Source organism: Myxocyprinus asiaticus, chromosome 40 (genome assembly GCF_019703515.2).
Source record: "Myxocyprinus asiaticus isolate MX2 ecotype Aquarium Trade chromosome 40, UBuf_Myxa_2, whole genome shotgun sequence".
NCBI classification, from domain to species: Eukaryota; Metazoa; Chordata; class Actinopteri; order Cypriniformes; family Catostomidae; genus Myxocyprinus; species Myxocyprinus asiaticus.
Window position 1 is genome coordinate 17,224,984 of NC_059383.1, and position 23,858 is coordinate 17,248,841.

Sequence of the window (23,858 nt, forward strand, 5' to 3'; positions counted from 1 at the left end):
AGCACACTACATAAAGCACCACCACGAAATTATCAAAACAAACAAAATCTACCAAGTCGACCTCACTAATAGCCTAGTCGGTTGTTTGATGACTAGTTGACTCGTTTACCATCATGACCCTTGCATAGGCAGATGCTCAGAAAAATTTACCAATCTTTTGGACACACAGTTCATTTTTAATGAGAGGGGCAGGTGAAACTTAGATTGGCACAATCCCTAAAAACTGTTAATGCACAATAGTGTCCTCTGCTGTGGCTTACATAGGCCAGCCTGACAAAATCAGAAATTTTTGTTGCATTAAAACCTTTGTATTTTAGATTGCCGACTAGTCGACTGTTGACTGGCCCTAGAGACATTGATGTTTTCGAGAGTTATTCAGAGAAAAGGGAATTTAAGTCTTTTTCTTTGCAATCTGGCACCAGTGCTAAACAGATGGCAGGAAATGATATCAATGCTGGCAGAGGGATTGCTAGACAACAGAGGATGTATATGGCCATTACAGAGCTGTGTTCATCCTTTTTAAACTTTCTTTTTTTTTTTTAAATGTAACTCTGAAAGGAAACTTTTATGGTCCCACAGCATACAACATAAAACTATTACACTCAATTGATAAAGTGAATTTAGCTGATGCATATGCATACTGTATGAATCTGTCATTGTGTTTCTAAGTGGCCACAAAAGCATGAACGTGCATGTGTGTATAGTAGAGAATTCATAGTCTTATAGTTCCAGTATAGTTCCAAAGAGGCAAAATGCCCATAGTTGAAGAAACACCCATTATATAATTAATCAGTATTGTTTTGGCATACAGGCCATTTACATTCTATCAAATACTGTAGTATTTGCTGAGAGAAGTAAGTGATTAGCATGGATAACATTTAGTACATGTACAAAACAAAAAAATAAAAAAATAATAAAAAAAACAGAAAACAAACCATGACCTATAGATAGTTTAACATAAATCTCATACATTTTTATTTCTTAAAACGGCTATGACAGTGATTGTCAGGGACTTCATATGATGTTCCACTATATTTTTAGAGGTTGGACAACAATCAGGTAACTTTACTTGTAACTTTATTACCACCTTTTAGTGGAATCTCAAAACTGCAAATGCAGGAACTGTGTTTAAACTTTGCACTGAGATAAGATGTGCTTTTGAAACATCTTGACCTATGATGACCTATTTCTAAGGAAAATGCAAATTGCATTTGGCGCAACTTCATTAACATTCAATACACCCACAGTTTGTGCACGTACACCCACAGATTGCGCAAACGCTCCCACCCATGCCCACTTGTGCTTTGCTCTGGCAAGAAAATTCCACTTTAAATTAGGTCTCACGAAAATTGGATAATATGTTGCGCACGGTCGCACTCACGAAAATAGAGCCCTTAGAGACACACACTTAGGGAATCTCGTAACTGCAGCAATGTTAGAAAATACTCAGAAGTCATGAAAATTAGTAAACATGTTACAATAACTTCAAAGGAAAAAGAAGAAACTTATAAGCACATCGCGATCAGTACATGATTAATGTTTGATACATTAACCTATATAAGCTTAAATAACTCAACCATAAAACATAACCAAGTATTTTAGCAGGTAAACAACTTCACCAAACAGTTAAAAACAGTAAAAAATCCATTAGGAGAGTGATGTCACGCTGCTGCTGAACAGCTGTCGCACTCGCTTCCTGCTTCCCCGACACTCACGTGACACAGCGGGACCTTCTTTCTGAGCTTATGGACATGACGTAAACACGCAAGGACGAATGACGTATGCATTCGCATTTGTGCCAAATCTGACCCAAAAGCTTGAAATAAAAATAAATATTGTAGGCTTTCCATAGTGAATCGGGGTAAGACAAGTACAGGGTTTTTAACATGGATTTTTTATGTACTCTCTCAATAATCGTATGTAGTGCAGCTTTAATAAATCACCTGCTATATGGCCACAAAGCACATACATAATTTGTCCATGAAGGGAACACACAATGTGCAACCTCTCTAGTAACACCATATACCTGATGGAAATAGATGCTGGTATAAGCTGGTCTTTTCAGCAGGGTTGACAGCATTAGTACCTGGCTGCCCCAGTAAAGAGCTAAACACTGTATAACTGCAGGTGTTCCTCTTGTTTCTAAACAGATTAGATTAAGAACTCTTAAGCTACCACTATGCACACACTTGTGTACACCGAACATGTTTCTGAATGGCTACCAAACTAATTCCATATCAGTCGCAATCATCAAATAAACACCAGCGTCAACAAAAACACAGAAGCTTTTGTGAGGCCTCAGATCAATAAAGATGAAGGAAAAACAGAGGCAAATGAGAGCGGTCAAGCATCTGGTCTATTTTTACAGCCATGTGAGAGTGTTAAGGGTGCAGCAAAAACAACATGATGACACGTGATGGAGGTTAAAGGGATAGGTCACCCAAAAATAAATTCTCTCATGATTTACTCACCCTCCTGGCATCCTGATGTGTATGACTTTCTTCTGCAGAACAAAAATGTAAATTTTTTGAAGAATACTTCAGCTCTGTAGGTCTTCACAATGCAAGTGAATGGGTGCCAACATTTTGAAGCTCCAAAAGGGAGCATAAAAGTAATCCATATGACTCCAGTGTTTAAATCCATGTGTTCAGACATGATATGATAGGTGTGGATGAGAAACAGATCAATTTGTAAGTCACTGTTTTGTCATAAATTCCAGCCCAGTAGGGGGCGATATGCACAAAGAATGTGAATCAACAAAAACAGGAGAAGGAGAAAGTGAAAGGAAAAAGGACTTAAATACTGATATGTCTCTCACCCACTCCTATCATATAGCTTCAGAAGCTATGGATTTAACCACCAGTGTTGTCTGGAGTACTTTTATGTTGCCCTTATTTGTTTTTTGTCGCTTCCAAATTTTGGCACCAATTCACTTGCATTGTATGGACCTATAGAGCTGAGATATTCTTCTAAAAATCTTTGTTTGTGTTCAGCAGATGAAAGAATGTCAGCCATCTGGGATGGCATGAGGGTGAGTAAATGATGAGAGAATTTACATTTTTGGGTGAACTACCCCTTTAAGGATATTCCTCAAGTAGTGACACTCTGGAGGTCAGTACAGTACAGCAGCATGAAACTGCCTCTTCCACTTTTGTTTTATTTTCATTTTCCTCTTTTGCTCTCTGAAAGGCCAGGCTGCCATGCTGCCCAGACATTCATTCAACTGACAGAGTGTTTTTGAATGAGGGAAACTATTTTTAGACTATTTTTTGCCTTACAAAGTCACCATAATGTCATGTCTAATGATCTAAAACACTAATTCAAGTGAGCTTTAGTTTAGAGATTACCATGTGAATATTTAATAAATCATAAGTTCACTGTGTTTTCACATTATTCACTGTGCATTTTTTTTTCTTACAAAGCACTGAGTCTCATGCAGACAGATGTTCAGGTTCTTTCAAAGCATCTTTATTTCCTCACTATTTGCTTTTAATGAATAAAACAGTAACTATCAGGTATGTGCCATCTCTATGTCTTCAGCCATAAAGTGGCCTCTTTATCATCTCCCATTCATATACTTACACAAAGGCTCATTAAGGGGATTCATACAGAGTAATTTGTTGACAAGCAGGCTTTTTGCAGCTCTCATTCCAGTATAGGGAGTCGTGTCTGGGTTTTACGCACCAAGACACAGGGCTACTGTGGCCAAGCTGAGTGGAGCCATTAGTTTGGAGAATGCAGTGCCCACTATGGGGCCAAAGGTCGGAGGAAATATGGTGCTGTATGAGATCTCATGTATACACAGGTCAAAGAAGCACACAAGCTTCCTCTGCCACAATTCTGAATTATGCTCAGTGGAACACTGACAGCTATAGTGCTTCCTACTGTTAGTGATATTGATATTATGCACAACAGCCTTTTAAATAGCTTAACCAGCTTCGGTCAACCAGCTTCACCAAAAAGGATTATGCTGGTTGAAAAGTGTTGCAAGTAAAAGCATGGTTATTCTGGTTTACCAAACCAGTACTAACCAGCATCTGCAAATTGATGCTGGCCTAAGCTGGTCTTTTAAGCAAACTAAATTTGCATAACAAATATCTAATAGTTGATTAATATTAAAGGGATCATATTTAATACTTTGGTAGCATTTTAATTAGGACTGTCGGTTTATCATGTTAATAAAGTGTGATTACTTATATAAAAAATAATGAGTTAAAAATGTAAGGGCATTAATCTTTATTTACCAGACAGTAATAAGGAATTTTCCTACAACCAGAGCAATTCAAGCTTGCAGTACTGTACCACCTACATGTTTTAGGAGTCAGTAGGGGGCAGTTAGCACAACTGCAGCGGTACAGGCAACAAACTAGGGCTGCACAATCGAAAAAAATAATCAAGATTACAATTACACCTGCCACAATTAACTAATCGTGAGAAAAACTTCAATTATAGCAGTCTATGCAGTTCAACTCATGTTGCGTATTTAAAAAAAAAGATTTTTTCAGTGGTTAAGCCTTGTTGTAACCGATTACAGACGTGACCCTTGCTCACTTTTGTCTCTAAATTATAAAAAATTTGAACAACAGCTTTGTTTTTAGTACTTTTAAGAGGGCCAATGTGAAGTAGACTGTTTATGATTAGTTTACTGATAAAACAGCAATAAATTCAGAAACACTTTTCGGCTTGGTTTGGATGTGCAGCCTACGTTAAAAAAATATGATCCACCCCAAAATAATATTTTAATGTAAATTGTATTCATGTTAATCGCAATTACAATATCAAAGGAAATAATCAACAATTGTGATTTCTGTCATAATCGTGCAGCCCTACAACAAACCACACTGGACGGCTGGACAGAGTGCAACTCCGTACACAGGGATCTCAAGACGAGTTTTTCAACGTTTCAAAATACACTTAACACAACATCATAAAGTTGCTGTTAATGATCCAATGCAATCAAAGTGTCACTCCAAAGTGTCCATCTGATGCATATGTACATACAGTAGACGTGTCCTTAGAAAGGCCCTTATAAAAAGTCTGCCCTAAACAGGATAACGAATTAAATGGCAAAATGGATTGCTGTGGACTGTTGGCCAATTACAGACTAATGTTCAATGATATGGAAATCAAAAGCCACTTTTTGTTTTGTCTAATCAATGTTTTAATCGTCTGCCATAACAATGTAATGTACTGTATTTTAACTATTGAATTTATATTTATTTTTTATAGTGTATATTATTTTATAATTATTTAAATAAAATTTACATATATACAGTATATTTAATTATTTTTATTTGGAGGCCTTTCTCTGCAAATATTGATGTATGCAATTAATTGCGATTAATTTGATTAATTCATTGTCATATCATGTAATTCATTCGATTAATTTCAGCGAGTGACAGCCCTAATTTTAGATTTTTTTCACCAAAAACGGCTGTAATTTAGTTTTACATAATATTTTCTTCATCATGTTTAAAGTGTACTATAAAATATTCAAATATATACAAATATATAAGCAGTTTTGGAGTGTAGAGACCAATTTGACTACCGTATGTCATTCACAATGCTTTATGAGAGTGGTCAGTCACTGTGGAGTCAGATCACCATGATTCCTCTATTCCATGGTAACAGGGCCTTCTCTGATTGGTGAATCTTGCAACAGGTTTGTGGATAATGTAGTATTTCTCCTGGAATTCAGCAATCAAATTAGATTTTTAAAAATCACACTGACTAGGTTTGTCTTTGCTTCTTAGTTAATCCTGCATTGTATGTCTGCATTGTAAAAATGGAATGTAGTTCTTAATAGAGCTTTCACATTATTGAATATCTTAATCCAGGGCCGGAGTGGCAGTCGGGAAGATCGGGAGAATTCCCGCTGGGCCGGTCAAAAATTGGGCAGGTTAGGTCCGCATGTTGATTGACAAACTTTCATCATATGTCGCGTAACAATTGCCAACAGTCCGTAACATCCGGTATTTAAAGGATCAGAATAGCGCTCCATATTATAGCAGACGCAGTCTGTATTTTATCATCTCACACCCAAACAAATGAGAGAGTAGCCTGTGAGAGACGAAACTGATGTTGCGCCGCTTCACTTGACAGCGCGGGAAGGATCACGGACGATCCATCGAGAACAGATAGGCTACTAATAGCTGAATGGATGAACGTGCATCAGGTACAAGATCATCACAAGTTTAATACTGACTGCAGTCTCACAATCTCAATTAATTAATCTCTGAAATCCTCTTTCCTAGCAGTGCAGAATGATAATAGCAAAATTATTATTTGTCACAAAATAACAGAATACTAAAAGTAAATGAATACAGATGCAACAGCACGACACGGTACGAAAATAATAGGACTTTACAGCTCTCAAAAGATTAAACTCAACGAAAAAAATGGCACAGAGTGCCTTCAATGTTGTATAATGCAATAAAACCCTCTTAAAGAGACAGTAACCATTTTGCCTTTGTCCTGAACATTTACATTCCAAGTAAAAGAAAAGTACAAATGTGTTATTTTTAGTCTTTTACTTCTCTCTTATCATTGTAAAATGGCATGTAAAAACGTAAAAACAATCACTCAACCTTAATTGTTTCACTGGATCTGTTGCTATTTTAATTATCTAAAATACAAAGCACTGACCATTTAAAGTGTGAGCCTGTACATCTTGAAAGAGTTATAAACATTTACAGTTCTATAGTGTTATTATGTGCCTAGATACTCTTTAAAATAAACTTAGTTTACCCAAAAATGAAATTTCTCATTTACTCACCCTCATGCCATCCCAGATGTGTATGACTTTCTGTCTTCTGCTGAATATAAATTAAGCTTTTTAGAAGAATTTCTCAGTTCTGTTGGTCCTTTCAATGCAAGTGAATGGTGATCAGAACTCAGAAGGTACACAAATCACATAAATGCAGTATAAAAGTAATCCATACAACTCCAGTTGTTTAATCTATGTCTTCAGAAGCGATATGATAAGTGTGGGTGAGAAACAGATCAATATTTAAATATTTTTTTTTTTTTTTTTTTTTTACTATAAATTCTCCTCCCTGCCCAGTAGGGGGCGATATGCTTATGTAAATCACCAAAAACAGAAGAAGAACTCTTAAAGAGAGAAGAGTGCTTATGAAAGTTAAAGTGGAGGTTTATAGTAAAAAATGACTTTCTCACTGCTTCTCATTTACTTGCATTGAATGGACCAACAGTTCTTCTAAACATCTTCATTCATGTTCTGCAAAAGAAAGTCATACACATCTGGGATGGCATGAGGGTGAGGAAATGATCAAATATCCCTTTAACATTCACTTATTTTTACAACACATACAATGATGTCTTATGACAAAGTGAAAATCTTAGTGAATGCCGTATGTGGTATAATGACATGGAGAGCTTCAATAATTTTCAAGTAATTACATATATTGCATATTTTTGCTGTGATCTAGTTTTATTGTTATCATCTTCACCTCCAACCGCCCTTTTGGGTGTGGGCTGACTTGGAAATGACATCTTGGGCTGAATATGAATCCCACTCCGGCCCTGTCTTAATCTGTGAAATAAATACAACTCAGCACTGCACAATGTGTTAAAACCACTGTTGGAAACTCAGCTGAGGAATCAGAATGAGAGGAATGGAGATTGAAAAAAGCCTTTCCCATCTCATTACCATTCACTGTGAGTGAGAGCCATCAAAATTGTATATCTTGCCTCCAGCCATGTCTGATAAACTATCACAGTTTCTTTGCTTTTCTAAATCTTACATGCTCTTTCTGTCTCTGTTCTTTATCAATTATATCATTTCAGATCTCAATTAGGAAGAAAAGGATCATATTTTATCTGCTTCACCCTCCTCCTCCTCCTGCCCACCCCAAAAGCTCTTTCATGTTTTCAGCAGATGCTCTGTTCTGGATATCATTGCCTCCTCCACCTGTCCATAGATCTGGACCTCCAGATCTATCAGTGCAGAAAATAGGAGATTTATTTTTTCAAATATATAATCTGTTTGCACAGACCGGCTCTTGACCTGTGATAAAGCTCTCTACCCATAAGTGAGATTAAATAATGTGTTGAGGTTTTACATTTTTTTTGTGCGTGTGTGTATTTTGAGCAAATATTGTGTAAAATAAGCATTCCTTTAATTCGATTCATTAAAATGTTTTATTAGTGGACCACACATTCGACAAAGGTGTAAATGATAATGTGATCGTTATCCACATGCAACAACGCAAGTAATACTATGTAAGTGGTGTTTTTCATTTTAAGTAGGTAAGTGCGATCACATCTCAATGCTATCACCCTCCTAGCGCCTCTCAGGAACCTGATGATCAAGTCGTGCTTCCCCAAATACTTACCATCTACTGCATCGTGATGCGCCGAAATAGTGGCTACATAAGGTAGAGGGGGACAGCTGCCCCTCCAGCCTCTCCTGCAAGAGGGAAAACACTGATCCGACTGCACATCTCTGGGGGTCTTCGTGTCGGGAAGAACTCCACTTAGCGAACAGACGCCACTTCAAGGCATACAGGCGCCTCGTAGAGGGAGCCCTAACCTGAGTGATTGTGTCTACCACCGCGGGTGGTAGGCCACTTAGGTCTTCTGCGTCCCGTCCAGGGGCCAGACGTGGAAATTCCAGAGGTCTGGATGCGGGTGCAAGATGGTGCCCCATCCCTAAGAAAGAAGGTCCTTCCTCAGGGGAATTTGCCAGGGGGAGGCTGTCGCGAGGAGCGTGAGATCCGAGAACCACGTCTGGGTGGGCCAGTAGGGTGTTACTAGGATGACCTGCTCCTCGTACTCCCTGACCTTACACAGGGTCTGTGCAAGTAGGCTCACTGGGGGAAGTACATATTTGCGTAGTCCAGGGGGCCAGCTGTGTGCCAGCGCATCTATACCGAGGGGTGCCTTGGTCAGGGCGTATCAGAGTGGGCAGTGGGAGGATTCTTGGGAGGCGAACAGGTCTACCTGTGCCTGTCCGAATCGACTCCAAATCATCTGGACCACCTGAGGGTGGAGTCCCCACTCTCCCCCGAGGGTAACCTGATGTGACAGCGCATCCGCTGCGGTGTTGAGGTTGCCCGGGATGTGAGTGGCTCATAGCGACTTGAGGCGCTGCTGACTCCAGTGGAGGAGACGGCGGGCGAGTTGTGACATGCAATGGGAGCGTAGGCCGCCTGGCGGCTACCAATGCTGTGTTGTCCATCCGGAAAAGCGCGAGCCATGCGCCCAAACTCCGGGCGAGGGGGACCAAGGGAATGATCACGTCAGACGTACCCGTGGGTGGGGCCTCGCAGCAGGGCGGCGCTCGAGGTGCCACGTCGAGGGGAATCGAGCCCCGTGGCCGTGCAGAATCGAGTGACATCGAAGCACTTACATGGCTCCTGCCGCCCACCATAAGATTGGTCAAGGAGGGGGGGAGGAATCTCGTCCCCATAGTCTACTGGAACCAATCCCATGTGGGTGTGTTTGTGCCACTGCTGGAGCGCCATACCTGCCAAAATGGGACGGTGGTCATGACGACGGCCGTGTGCACCGGATATGTGACCCAGGAGATGTGGGAACCATTCTTTTGTCAGACTTTTGGGTGCCACAGCCTCCTGGGCATGTGGCGACAAAAGATTCTCCTCCCGGCCCTCCACCGGGGGATGGAGTGGTCTGTCGACCAGCCCCAGAGAAGTGGGTCTCCTCCCTCCTGGGTCGCCTGTCTCGGGGGTGCTTCGAAGCCTTCCTCGGATTCTTAGTGGCCGGCCGCGAGACTGGTGGCGTCTGCTTCCTGCGGAGGGCTCCATGCCAGAGCCGGTGTTGTTGCTGCAGGAGGACGCCCTTGGTGAAGAGCAGACAGGGTGCGGGGTCTTAAGCCGCGATGGGGCAGGATATGTTGTAAAACCTCCGTCTGCTTCTTCACCGCCGAGAAATGCTGGGCAAAGTCCTCGACGGCCAACCTGGGAAATGGGTGTGTCAAGGAACCGTGCCTTGTCCTTGTCCACCAGGGTGGACATCACCTGCCCGAGAGACCGTGCCGTGACCTTCGTTGCCCAGAGAGCGAGGTCGGTCACTGAGCGCAGTTCTTGCATCAATCCCGGGTCAGAACTACCCTCGTGCAGTTCTTTTAGCGCCTTGGCTTGGTGTACTTGCAGGAGAGCCATGGCGTGCAGGGCAGAGGTGGCACCGTAGGCTCTAGCTGTCAGGGACGACGTAAACCTACAGGCCCTGGACGGGAGTCTCGGGCACCCACGCCAGGTGGTGGCGCTCTGTGGACACAAGTGCACCGCGAGCGCCTTTTCCATCTGGGGGATCACCGAATACCCCCTGGCTGCTCCGCTATCGAGGGTAGCGAAAGTGGTGGAGCTGAAAGACCAGGACCGGGCAGTAAAAGGTGCCTCCCACAATCTTGTCAGCTCCTCATGCACTTCCGGGAAGAAAGGAATAGGGGTGGGGCGTGGCCAGCGCCCCATGCCCAGGAACCGATCGTCGAGCCGCGAGGGTTCAGGGGAGAGTGGAGGTTCCACTCTAGCCCGACGCTCACGGCCGCCCGGGAAAGCACGTCTTTCATTTCCACGTCGGCGCGAGACTGGGCGACCGTTCCCGAAGGAGGAAGCCGAGCCGAAGCCTCTGCGTCAGACTGGACGAGCCCACTCTCTGATGCTGCGCTCAATAACTCATTGTCTTCCGGAGCTCCGAACGAGAAGTCAAACTCACGCTGAGACGAGCCGCCGGTCTCGTGCGAGAGCCCGATCGGGGCAAGCGAGCGTGCTGGGTAATGGGAGGTCCGTGGGGTGATATCCAGCGGAGGTGGTCCCATTGATGTCCCCAAATCGCCCCCAGTGCTAACCGATGTGGCCTCAAACCCGTAGGTAGAAGGACTGTCGGGGAGCCGCTGGGGTGGCTTGCTTTTTTTCTTACTAATGCAAGCCGCGACCGCAACGTTGCCATGGTCATGTTCTCGCAATGAGGACATGACTCATCCACGAACGATGTCTCCGCATGGGCAGTGCCCAGACACGTAAGACAGCGATCGTGGCCGTCGGAAGCGGAGAGATAACGACCGCAACCAGGAATAACACACAAACGGAAAGGCAACTTTAAAAAGACGCGCCTTTAAAAAGACGTTCCGTGTGTGCCGCTCTTTCAGAAAGAAAAAATACTCTTTTAGAATATACTCTTTTAAATGTTCTGCCAAAGCGCCCAGGGGCGTTCTCTGCAAACCACAGATGCAGAGGGGTAGAAGCCACTGAAATGTGCCATAAGATCCAGCAGAGAGAGGTGAATGCACTCGGCGGATGAATTCAGCTCAATGAATAGAACCACTCGGCTCCGAAGAGAAAATCTGAATGAGTGGTTGCATACCAGCTCCTTTTATACCTGTATGTCCGAGGGAGTGGCATGCAAATTCCACTCGCCAATTCTCATTGGCCTTTTTACAAAAAAGCAGAGGTGGTTGGGGCTCCCAAGAGTGACCCCTAGTGTCACTACATCGACACAACGTCGAGTGAGTGACAGATAGGGAACCACAATCCTCTTTATGTGGTAATAACACAGGACAACTACAAATGTCCACAAAAGGCAATAATGTAATTGGGTTTTTCCAATGGATCATGAACAGGATAGGATGAGTTTGTTCATTGTAAAAAGTAATTTTCATCCCAAAAATGAAAATTCTCCCATCATTTACTCACCCTCATGCTATCTAAGATGAGTATGACTTTCTTTCTTCTGCAAAACACAAACACATTTTTTTATTTTATTTTTTTAGCTCTGTGGGTTCATACAATGCAAGTTAGTGGTGGCCAGATATTTGAAGCTCAAAAAAGCAGATCAAGTCAGCATAAACATAATTAATCAACCTCCAGTGGTTAAATCAATGTCTTCTGAAGTGATCCAGTTGGTTTTGGGTGAGACCAGGCAAAATGCAACTCCTTTTTCACATCTTGACAGCAGTCTCCTTGGCGATCCTGATTTGAAGCTCGATTACACTTATAGCACCATCTAGCACTCTGCACATATGTCAAGTACTAGGAAGTTTAATCGAGCTTGAAATCATGATCATGCCTAGAGACTGCAATGGCAAGATGTACAGTGAAAAAGGAGTAATATTTTGGTCTGTTCTCACCCAAGACCAACTCGATCGCTTCAGAAGACTTTGATTAAACCATTGGAGTCGTATGGATTACTTTTATTCTGACTTTATGTCCTTTTTTGAGCTTCAATGTTCTGGCCTCCATTCACTTGAATTGTCTGGACCTGAGGAGCTGAGATATTCTTCTAAAAGTCTTTATTTGTGTTCAACAGAAAAAATAAAGTATACACATCTGGGATGGCATTTGGGTGAGCAAATTATGAGATAATTTTCTTTTTTGGGGGAACTATTCTTTTAACCATTCCATGTTTTAAAACAAGAATAAAATAAGCACAATTATGTGAAAATTCCATTTGTTGTGCTAAAACCATCCAGGCATTGTTCAGACTCAGAGACTGTTTTCTCTTGCAGACTGCAGCTAATGAACTCAGGAACAAACAGCCATTTACTTATCACTAATTTCATGTGACATTTCACAGTTTGAAATAGCAATAATTGGAAAGAAGCAATTTCAACATTATTTATCTCAGACACAAAACAAATTGCGTTTCAATGCATTTTAATGTGCATGCATGAAAAAAAGTTTCATTGATGCGAAGAGAAAAAAAATGATCATTCACCCCCTGGGTTAAATTTCAGTATGCATGAAATTCTACAATGCAAAACACTGCCTGAACAAATAATATGTTTAAAAGTGATGTTAAATGTGTGTTTTTCCTTTGAAAAACTTTATAACAGTGCTTGCAAGGTAGAACTGTTCTGCTATTCCTCCATTCTGGTTAGGGTTTTTTTTTAAATTTATTTTTTTTATCCTAAACCCATATTACATGTCTGCAATTCATTCAGCCTGAACATCTTAACATACGGACTCTATTCAAAATTTCTCTTGTGGACAATTTCAGCCATAAGCATACTAATATTGAGGTTTGTAGGCTAAACTTTATAATTTGTAAGAATTAAATTAAGATTAAATCTACCACTAGCATTCAGCATTCAAAATGAAACCAGCAGTGACATCATACAATTTGCACAACAAATTGCAGTTGGTCTCATTTCTTGCATCTGTTTACAAAATAAATTGTGATTGGTCTCATCTTCCATGAATGTGTTCAACCATTTGTAGCCATCGTTACAATGCACATTGACAATGTGTTGATTCTCGTGTGCAGTCAACTGAAAACAACGCACCCTATGTGTCATGACAACAGCATTGCACTTACGCCAAAGACTTCAACACTAAACACTAAAATTTCAACACTACTCTTTTGCCACTTTGCATGCACTGGTATTTCCTTCGGGAAATGCAAATCTAGTTAAACTTACCACATGATAAAACACAGTTTAGTCCATGAAAACATTCAATACTACTGAAGTTTACTTTCAATACAATTTAGGTCCAGGATGGGGCATAAACATGCTTCCAGTATGCTTCTAATTGTACTAAGAAACAAAAAATGTTCTGCTTTTCATAGAGCACAGATAGCCAGTGAATGTCTGTGTGTATCAGTCTTTATGTGTGCTTTTATGAATGATGTAACACAGTGGAGAGGAAATCTGAGCTTACCGGCGTACTCGGGGTCCACATGGGGAGGGTAGAAGCGGAAGTTGATGAAGAAGGGGATGGGCACTCCGAATTTGAACCACTCCACCACGTAGGGCTGGCCGTTGAGTGGGTGGGCCACGTCACATCCCAAAATCACGGTCTCCCCAGCACGGGCCGTCACAAACTGGGGCTCCTCTCTGACTTCGTGGGCACCTGGAAGAACAAACGGACTTCGATTTTAGCAATTACTCACAGAGGACTGTAAGAACCACACATTGTAACTTCCCTGTGGAGCAATGATTCATAGGAGGACAGATTTTGGCTAAAAGTAGCCCTGCATCTGAAAAATAGATACGGTGTAGGCGAAAAATACCAAGATGACGTACTGCATCATCTGTTGAGATTCTGAGGTGTGCAAAGAATGGACTCTATGGCATACCATGAGACCATGTAAGTGAATTAGGTACCAAATTTTTTCTTGTGGTTGAATTGCACTTGTTTAAAAACACTCAAGTATATTGTTTCTGCAGTTGTTGTATGTCATAGGTCAGAGAAGACACTGGCAACAGGGCGATCCAATACAGAATGTCCAAGATTAACACTTGCATACTGTACCTATAGAACATGCTCTACCAATCAATGGTCGAGAGTTCTTCATTGAAATCTTCAGCACATACCATGAAAGTAATATGAAGGTTATTCGGATGCAGTCTAGATTTTGATTAGTGGATCTACAACATCACTAAGACTCCAGGCTATGTACTTCACTACAACATTGATTATAAATTCAATTTTGCATAAATTAACTCTACATCCGGATATCCTGCAGCTGTTTTACTAATCAATATACACACACTTTGACCCAAAATATGTTCTGCTCAAACTGAGGTTTCAGCTTTGCTGTTTACAGCAAAACTCAGATATCTTAATCACAACTTTCTAGATAGCAATCTCATGCTGATATCACATCAAAGGCAGTACAGAAGCTTCACATGAAGCAGCATATATGAAAAGGTGCTTTTATACAGACTGTTTGAGGCTGCACATAGGTGGCATACATTTTCACATACAAACAATTGCATTAGAAGATTCACTATACTGAGTCATTGCTTAAAGGAATAGTTCACACAATAATGAAAATTCTCTCATGATTTACTCACCCTCACACCATCCCAGATGTGTATGACTTTCTTCTGCAGAGCACAAAGAAAGATTTTTAGAAGAATATCTCAGCTCTGTAGGTCCACGCAATGCAAGTGAATAGTGACCAGAACTTTGAAGCTCCAAAAAGCACATAAAAGCAGCATATAAGTAATCCATTAGAATCCCGTCTTCAGAAATGATATGATAGGTGTGGGTGAGAAACAGATAAATGTTTAAGTCCTTGTTCACTATAAATCTTTCACTTCCACATTCTTCTATTTTTGTTTTTTGGCGATTCACATTCTTTGTGCATATCACCACCTACTGGTCCAGGCTGGGGAAAGTTGGAGATTTATAATAAAAATGGACTTAAATATTGATCTGTTTCACACCCCCACCTGCCATATCGCTTCTCAAGACTTCTCAAGACTTATTTTTATGCTGCCTTTATGTGCTGTTTGGACATATGCTGTTTGGACATAAACATAATGCATTCACTTGCATTGTATGGACCTACAGAGCTGATATATTCTTCTATATATACATTCATTTGTGTTCAGCATAAGAAAAAAAGTCATGCACATCTGGGATGGCATGAGAGAATTTTCATTTTTGGGTGAACTATCCCTTTAAGCAATGACTCATTGCAGTGAAAATGCTATCAACCTCTACACTGCAAAAATCATTTTCTAACTTTTCTTTTCCTAGTAAAAATATATAAGCATTTATAAAACAAGATCCGTTTACTTGGGAAGCAAAAATATCACGAGATATTTTGTCATTTACAGATAAATCTGACAAAATTTTATATTTATGCTTATAAAAAAAATAATTGCCAATTGAGTAAGAAAAAACATTTGATTCAAAGGGGAAGAAAAAAAAATTTCTTACCCCATTGGTAAACAGCTTTTTCTTGTTTTAAGCATAAATCTCAACAAATTTTGTTAGATTTCTCTAAAAGCAAGACTTAATATATCATGCCTTTCTGCTTCTCAAGTAATTTTTTCTTGTGTTAAGGATGCTATTATCTTTTTACAGAAACATAAGACAATTAGTTATATACTCAGTAAGAAAATAACTTTTTGCAGTGTAAAACTACAGCAGTGCTACAGTAACTGTGTCATCCAAGCTTATCTTGCTCTCAGCAAATAAACAGGTAATAAAAAAGGAAACTATTGACAACTGAAATGTTTTTATCTAGATTGGACACAAAATAAAATAATAATAAAAAATAAATAAGTCTTTGTGTCATCTGCTCTCTCCTCAAGAGCAAAACTGACCTTGACTTAAGATCATTGGCTAATGAATGACTGATTGACATATTCACTATGTGAATGAGTGGAATAGGTTCTTCGAGAGGTGCATAACATGACAGGTGAAAATTATAGCTTAATCTAAACCTAGGTATGCTTAAAATGATTTATTCACTGTAGTTTCCTTTGTGATGCTCGTCACATACAAAAAGCTGTGGAATCAAATGACTGACTCACAACTGTGATTAGATATTCTCAGATGCTGCTTTTTCCCTCTATCTCTCCCTCCCCTCCTCTCAAGCCCTGTAATGATGTGATGATGAGAGCCAGAGCGCTGCCACCACGTCCCCATGCATATACCCAAGACTCCCGCTGCACCCGCTACCTACTGCAGCAGCGCCTGCTGATTGGCTGCTGATGACATCACCGGTGATCAAAATAAGCCTTGGAAGGTATGACTTCACTGTTTGCATGGCTGAGAGCAACAAGCGGTTAACAAGCTGCTCTCTCTCTTCGTCCCTTCAGGATTACTCCTGTTTACAATGAAAGACACAGGGGAGAGAGCAGGTCAAACCATTTAATCCCTGGGAGAAAAAGGATGCACAATTACGACAGAGAGGGCTCGAGCATTCCACCTAAATTCTGCTACAATTCGAAGGATAATGTGTTATTTTATCCTGTGATAAAAGACAGCAAAATGGTTTGATGTTTTTCTGTGTTTTGAAAAGGACATGGGTGCGTTTACAAGCTCATCTTAAATGATTGTGCTTAATAACTTAAATGATTTGTTCTTTATCTGTTTAAGATCATAAACTGTTCAAAGGAATATGTCACCCAAAAATGATAACTCTCTTATATATGATTTGTTTTTGTCCATAGCATATATATATATAAAATGTGTTTTTGTCCATATAGTACAAATATAAAGGGGTCCAAAGCTTTTAAGTTGTGGTGCACCGATCAGGAAATTTGAGATTGATACTGGGACTACCGTTTTTAACACTAACATCGGCCGACATATTTTTAAAAGTGCCCTTTGCCACACTTTTGCAAGTTATATTGTGCAGTTAAATGTTTACATTTTGAAAGTTTAAATTCGTGAATGCTTAGAATTGCCAACAACTCACCCTCCAAAGGCTCATGCATCAAGGGAAAGCGCTCATTCATTAGAGTAGCAGTATGCGTGATTTACTGCGTGCTGCAAAAAAGATCGACCAAGAGTGACCAAGAACAAAATGGTCACTCTGGTTGAGCTCCAGAGATCATGTGTGGAAATGGAAGAAACCTGCAGAAGGACAACCATCACTGCAACACTCCACCGATCTGGGCTATATGTCAGAGTGGCCAGACGGAAACCTCTCCTCAGTGCAAGACACATGAAAGCCCACTTGGAATTTGCCCAAAAAAAGCACCTAAAGGACTGTTAGACTGTGAGAAACAAGATTCTCTGGTCTGATGAAACGAAGATTGAACTGTTTGGCCTCAATTCCAAGCGTCATATCTGGAGGAAACCAGGCACCGCTCATCACCTGTGTAATACCATCCCAACAGTGAAGCATGGTGGTGGTTGCATCATACTCTTTTGGGAATGTTGTTTGGGGTTTTAGCGGCAGGGACTGGGGGACTGGTCAGGGTTGAAGAAAAGCTGAACGCAGAAAAATACAGAGATATCCTTAATGAAAACCTGGTCCAGAGCACTCAGGACCTCATACTGGGCCGAAGATTCACCTTCCAAAAGGACAATGACCCTAAACACACAGCCAAGACAACGCAAGAGTGGCTTAGGGACAACTCTGTGAATGTCCTTGAGTGGCCCAGCCAGAGCTCGGACTTGAACCCAATCGAACATCTCTGGAGAGACCTGAAAATGGCTGTCCACCGAATGGTCCCCATCCAACCTGACAGAGCTTGAGAGGATCTGCAGAGAAGAATGGCAGAAAATCCCCATATCTAGGTGTGCAAAGCTTGTCGCATCATACCCAAATAGACTTGAGGCTGTAATCGCTGCTAACTTCTTCAACTAAGTACTGAGTTAAGGGTCTGAATACTTAAGTGTAGAAACCCAGAGAAATGGGATGCACCTGATCTAAATTTCAAGTGTCATATCAAAGGGTCTGAATACTTAATGTCAATTTGATATTTAAGTTTTTTAGTTTTCATTTTTCTTTTTTAATTTGCAAAGTTATCAAAAATCTGGTTTTTCCTTTGTTATTATGGGGTATGGAGTGTAGATTGATGTGGGGTTAAAAAATATTTAAAGCATTTTAGCATAAGGCTGCAAAATAACAAAATGTGAAAAAATTGAAGAATACTTTATGAATGCACTGTACCTTCAGTGCGCTGCACTGTGGGATGCAACAGAAGCCTTCTTCAAGTGTTAAATGAAGCCCTTAAACCCGGTTTACACTGCCAGTGGCATCGCGCGACGAAGCGACACAATCCCATTCATTTTCAATAAGAGCACAGCGACTTCGGCGACACGAGCAGTCACGACCGTTGGTGACAGAGATCACCATCGCTTTATCAAGACAAGTTGATAAAATTTCAACTCTATGTAAACTACGAACGATTTTCACGAGCGACTAACAATGAGCGTGAAGACAGGAGCTCACATCATCTGTCTCCAGGCAGTGAATGTGATACTGGAGTTGACTGAGTGCAGGCAAGATGGAAAAGTTAAAAGTTTCTGTGAGTGATTTCACTGTTCTATATGATTTGTCTGTAACCACATACATGGATATGGGCTAATAAAATTAAGTGGAAAACTGTGTCGGCATTCTGAGTGAGTTTGATTCATAGATTGATATAACGTTCATCTTGTTTAATGATATGATGCATTAAGCACTGCTGCAGTTAAATAAAACGCTCTACCTTGCAGAATGTGCATTTTTAGAGGCAAAAGAACTGATTCCTTGTCAAATTAGAATGATAACTTAGTTTTATCGGCAGTATCACCTGTAATCAGCATTTCAAATGCTACTATGGCCAGTTGTGCAGCGGCAGCAGAAGGAATGCCCACCAGCAATACAGATCGCAAAGTCTAGCGACACCAAGCGAAAATTCCACCCGTAGTATGAACGGAGCTTTACATTCATACATACAGGATCACAGATGTTTTGTAATATTATGACCAAATCAGTCATCTCGTTTCACTGCAGAGGTTCACGCATCCATTTGTGGTTGCTTCTTCTGAGATCTAAACACTTTAATTTCCATTAGTTCTAGGCATGCAGAGATTATCCAGCCACCTAACAGCATGGTCCACATTTTAATAATTACATTTTATAACAATCGTGTTAAAGTCACTATAAATTAAGTGCAACTCGCTGTTGTTTTGAATGAGTATTACAACTAGCAGGAAATGTTCAAGGAACAAAGACATCATTTCCTTAAACTGGCGAACAGTCCTTGAAATGCTCTATAAATCTTGACACCTGCAGTCACTTTGGCATGTTTATGAGAGAAGTTCATTCACACTTCCTTGCACGTGAAGCATGCACAGAGCGGTTTTGAACCCCATTGACTTTTATTGTATAGACAAAAACTTCATATATCCTTCAAAAAATCTTCATTTGTGTTCCGCAGAAGAAAGTAATTTTATGATGGCATAACGGAGTAAATGATAAGAGAACTATAATTTTAAGGTGAACTTTTTCTTTCAGCAAAACTCAATATAGGCACACACAGATTTTTGCCCATTACCCTGATTTCATTTTGCATGTAAACACATTCATCTGTATTCTTACCAGCTTATCCAATATTATGTGTTCATGACCGTTTTCATTTTGCCACCAAACGGAAAGAATAATCAGATGGTTTGAAATCTCATTTCAATTAGTTTTTTTAGATGATTTTTTATGGTTATCAGTGTATTGTTTGCATGTAAACAAGACACAGTTAGAGCGTCTAAGCAAAAGTTTTTAAAAAACTTTAAATACACTGATGGAAAAACATCAATAGAAAAGTACAATGTTGACACTGTTGACAAATTAGGCATGTGCTAATATGGCAACATACCATCCTGCACACTTCACAATGATTTTCACAGATCTCTCTCAACTTTCAAAATGAAAATGAAGACTGGAGGCATCATTCTGTTCCTTGGAAAATCCCACTTAGCAAAGTAGGTCAAAGTAACCCCTTAGTGCTCTGAGATTCTGAAGGATTTGAATCAGGACAGTACTCTGAAAACACTGAGTCAACACCCAGGATGATAATATTAATTGCTTAAATTTGCACCACAAATCAACATCCCAGGATAAAAGCGAAATCCATACCAAAGTCTTTCTAGTAAGTCAGTCCACTTTTAGCCATCTTTGGAACGCTCCCGGGAGGCTATTTCCAGTCATGACAGTGCAGCTCCGATATACTTGAATGGGGGAACACTGAAATCTCAAAAACGGTAGGTCAAGATTACGATCAAAGAACATATTTCAAATCAGCAGTAAAATCTAACAACATTGGTATCATAAACTGTGCTTCTTTACCTCAGATTAAAAACGCAATTTCCCCAGCTTGTACAGCTAATACGCATGCGTGTTCTCGAGATGATGGACAAGCAATGTCTGTATCTAAATGGTGATTGGCTCTTTTACATGTAAGACGGGACTTCCTTTCTACAACCGTTGGGAGCTAGAGCTTCTTGGTTGGGTGTTCCAATTTCTCCCATTCATTTTAATTGAAGTGGCCTGTCTCTGCTAAATAGCCTCCGTCTATACACAGGAAATGCTCCAAACAGTGGTGTCTCATCTCATCATCATGTCAGCTCTTTTAATAACCCACATTTTTGGAGTATGTTATATTCCTTAAACAAATATTATACCACAGGTCTGTTGAATGCATGATTCTGATTGGTTGACAGATGTTCTAAGGTGTGCAATTAATTTTCAGTAAAGTAGATCCAGGTCTTGACCACATAATGGTTTAATATCACTTTGCCAAATTATCTTTTGAACTGTACAGGCTACCACAGCAAAATAACCCATTTAAACAAAGACACTGGCTAAGTACATTGTCTAAGAATGACAAACAATGCTTAGAATTTCCTAAATTTTGTTCAGTTTCTGTTGAAAAGCCCCACTGCTCTCTCTCTCTCTCTCTCTCTCTCTCTCTCTCTCTCTCTCTCTCTTTCGCTCTAACCCACACCCACACACACATACATTTGCTCACACACACATAGAGACTCGAGTTGCGACCAACAAACAGAGCCTTGATGTAAACGCACTACCGCGACCTGATCAATACAAAAGTTTCTATATTATCCTAAATAACTTTTAATATCTGTGGAAAGCACCCTTGTGCTCCCCCTTTCTCACACATACAAGCAACACAGCCTTCATGTCAGCACACCCCTGCAACTCAGTGGGGCTATAAACAGTTATTTAGCAACAGAAAAGCTATATACAAGAATGGCGACAAGAAGAAGTATACTTCAACTGACATCTTGGAAATTAGAAGCAATGTTACTACTGACAAAAGCCGCAGCAAACAGAGGTAATCTCACACGATATCTCTCTCAGTTTCTCTCTGTCTCTCTCTCGCCCCCCCCAACACACATACACAAAACACACACACACACACACACACACACACTACCTTGTTCCTCCAATAAGTGCTTAACAGTAGTGCAAGCCAATGTTGATAGTTCTAAAGTGATGTTTCGAACTAGCAACGGAGGCTTGAACTGTACCATAACAAGACACTGAATCAGTGGTGGAAGAAAGTAGTTCCACTAACAAAAGCGTTTTTGGAAAGAAACCAGAAAATGTCTTGCGATAAAACCCTGAACGATGTCTTTAGGAATGATAACCGTGGTATAAGTGGAATGATTGACTCCAGCCTGTTGAATTATTGAAAAATAATGCACACTTCGCTGTGCATTGTTGCCGCTTTACCACCTCGGGATGTATATTGTTTTTCAATAATTCAACGGTCCATCTTCAATTGTTCCTTACTTATTACCTGTCTCATCTGTTTGTTTAAATAACATTTCTATTACTCGGTTTATGAACAGAAATGCAAATTCAAAAGCAAATTCTTGTCTGGTTGCTGCATAACTTAAAGCTTCCTATAGAGACATCAAACAGAATTGCCAAAATAGTTATTGTTTTCAAACAGGTTTCCAGAACACCCCCTCCCAAACACCCCACCCCCCCACCCCCAACTTCCGTTGGTCGGGCAAACAGGTTGATTCTATATCAAACAAACACAATTTGATTTGGTATAGCCACTATGGTTACAGTATATAGAGCTTGGAAAGTAAGAAAAAAAGTGCAAAAAAGCAAAAACGGGCAAATATGAAGCAAGAAATAAAACAAAAAACTAAACTTTACAATGTATTTTAACTGGCATTACCTCTCTTTGGTTAACAGCAGACTGTAGCTTTCCCATTCATCTGCATCAGACGTGGCTGATCAAAACCAAAAAATTATGCTGGCTTTCAAAACGAATGAAGCTCTAATGGAAGGAAAGGACTTGACCAAGTTCGGTTGGAACACACACCACCCCTGCCATGAATCACTGACTGCGTTCACACAATACCCTGAGAGAGGTGAAGCTTCTCTGTGAAATGTGCTTTCTGTTTTCAAACAGTCCCAACTGAACTCTGAACAATCCTCTGTCAAAGTCGCTCTATCATTTCAGTTGACTTCAGTTGAACAAATGTATGATTACGGCCGGAGCAGACAGCAGAATGAATTGGTCCTTAGGCTAAATAGCTAATGGTTCTTTAGATCATGTTATAGATAGAAAGATTCATTCAAACATGGATAGTTACATTTATTTCTTGTTAATCAGTATGTGCTCCATACAGTAGATAATTTAGATTCCTCCTCCTTTATAATCTTCATAACCATTCAATGGCAAGACATTTAAGAGATACAATAAACAAAAGATATCTTTAAAAAAAAAAAAATCACATTTTCAGTGCAGAAATTTTGAATATAAGAATACATTATTAAATACTATAATTAAATATGGTTAAGTATGTTAAACTGAACTCTATCAGATAACATTAAGATATTTGTCATATACTTGGGTAATTGACACAATGGGTGTTTCTCAATTCTAAAAATGCAGAGAACGGCTTGCGTTCTTATGAAGACCAGTCTTGCCAAGCTACCTTGGAAGAACGAACTCAGAAGGACAGGAGGATGCAGAACATACCTAATGCGAGCTTTGAGATGTGCAGTGATTTTCCTGTTGCACAATTAACTGTCACAGTACATTTGAATCACGTGAGAGAACTACTGTCATTATCCCCACCAGTGGCAGCATTAATATCATTACACCAAGTTTTGCAGGACTAGTGACACGTTAAAAGAATAAAGTCTGTAAATACTCATTTTCTCCATGTGTTTATTACTATATTAAAATTATGCCCAAAAAAACAAAACAAATGTTGACAGTGTAACGACTCTCACGAGCCATCAGGCTTTCGTTAACTTACAGCAGGAAACTCTTGAGGAAAAAACAAAACAATAAATGTCCTTTGTCTGCCACCGTAGTACCGAGTTCTTGCCCACAAGTCACCATCCGATGCATCCTCGAAATTAAGGACACATCTGGGTAATTTCCTGCGTCCTTACTTGCGTTCTTGAGGATTGGAATCGAACTTCGGCAGTGGATGGTGACATAGAACAAGTCCACGAGAACATAAGAACACAAAAGAATGCACATTGAGAAACAGACAGTATTTGTCCTGTGTAACATGCACTCCAATGTGACATACACATCTGGGATGGAATGAGGGTGGATAAATGATGAGAGAGTGTGACATGCAATACTCCATCTAAAAAGCCTTTAATTCAATTTATTTAATAATTATTACACTTGTAGTTTTAGGACC

The 23,858-nt window shown here is 40.2% G+C and overlaps 1 protein-coding gene across 1 annotated transcript in view; it reads right to left on the reverse strand.

Moving 5' to 3' along the window:
• Window positions 1-23,858, reverse strand: part of LOC127430621 (protein turtle homolog B-like) — a 188,803-nt gene that overhangs the window by 120,429 nt on the left and 44,516 nt on the right. The window contains exon 2 of the mRNA XM_051680512.1: window positions 13,638-13,829. Coding sequence (XP_051536472.1) covers window positions 13,638-13,829 — 192 coding nt within the window. The remainder of the gene's footprint in view (window positions 1-13,637; window positions 13,830-23,858) is intronic.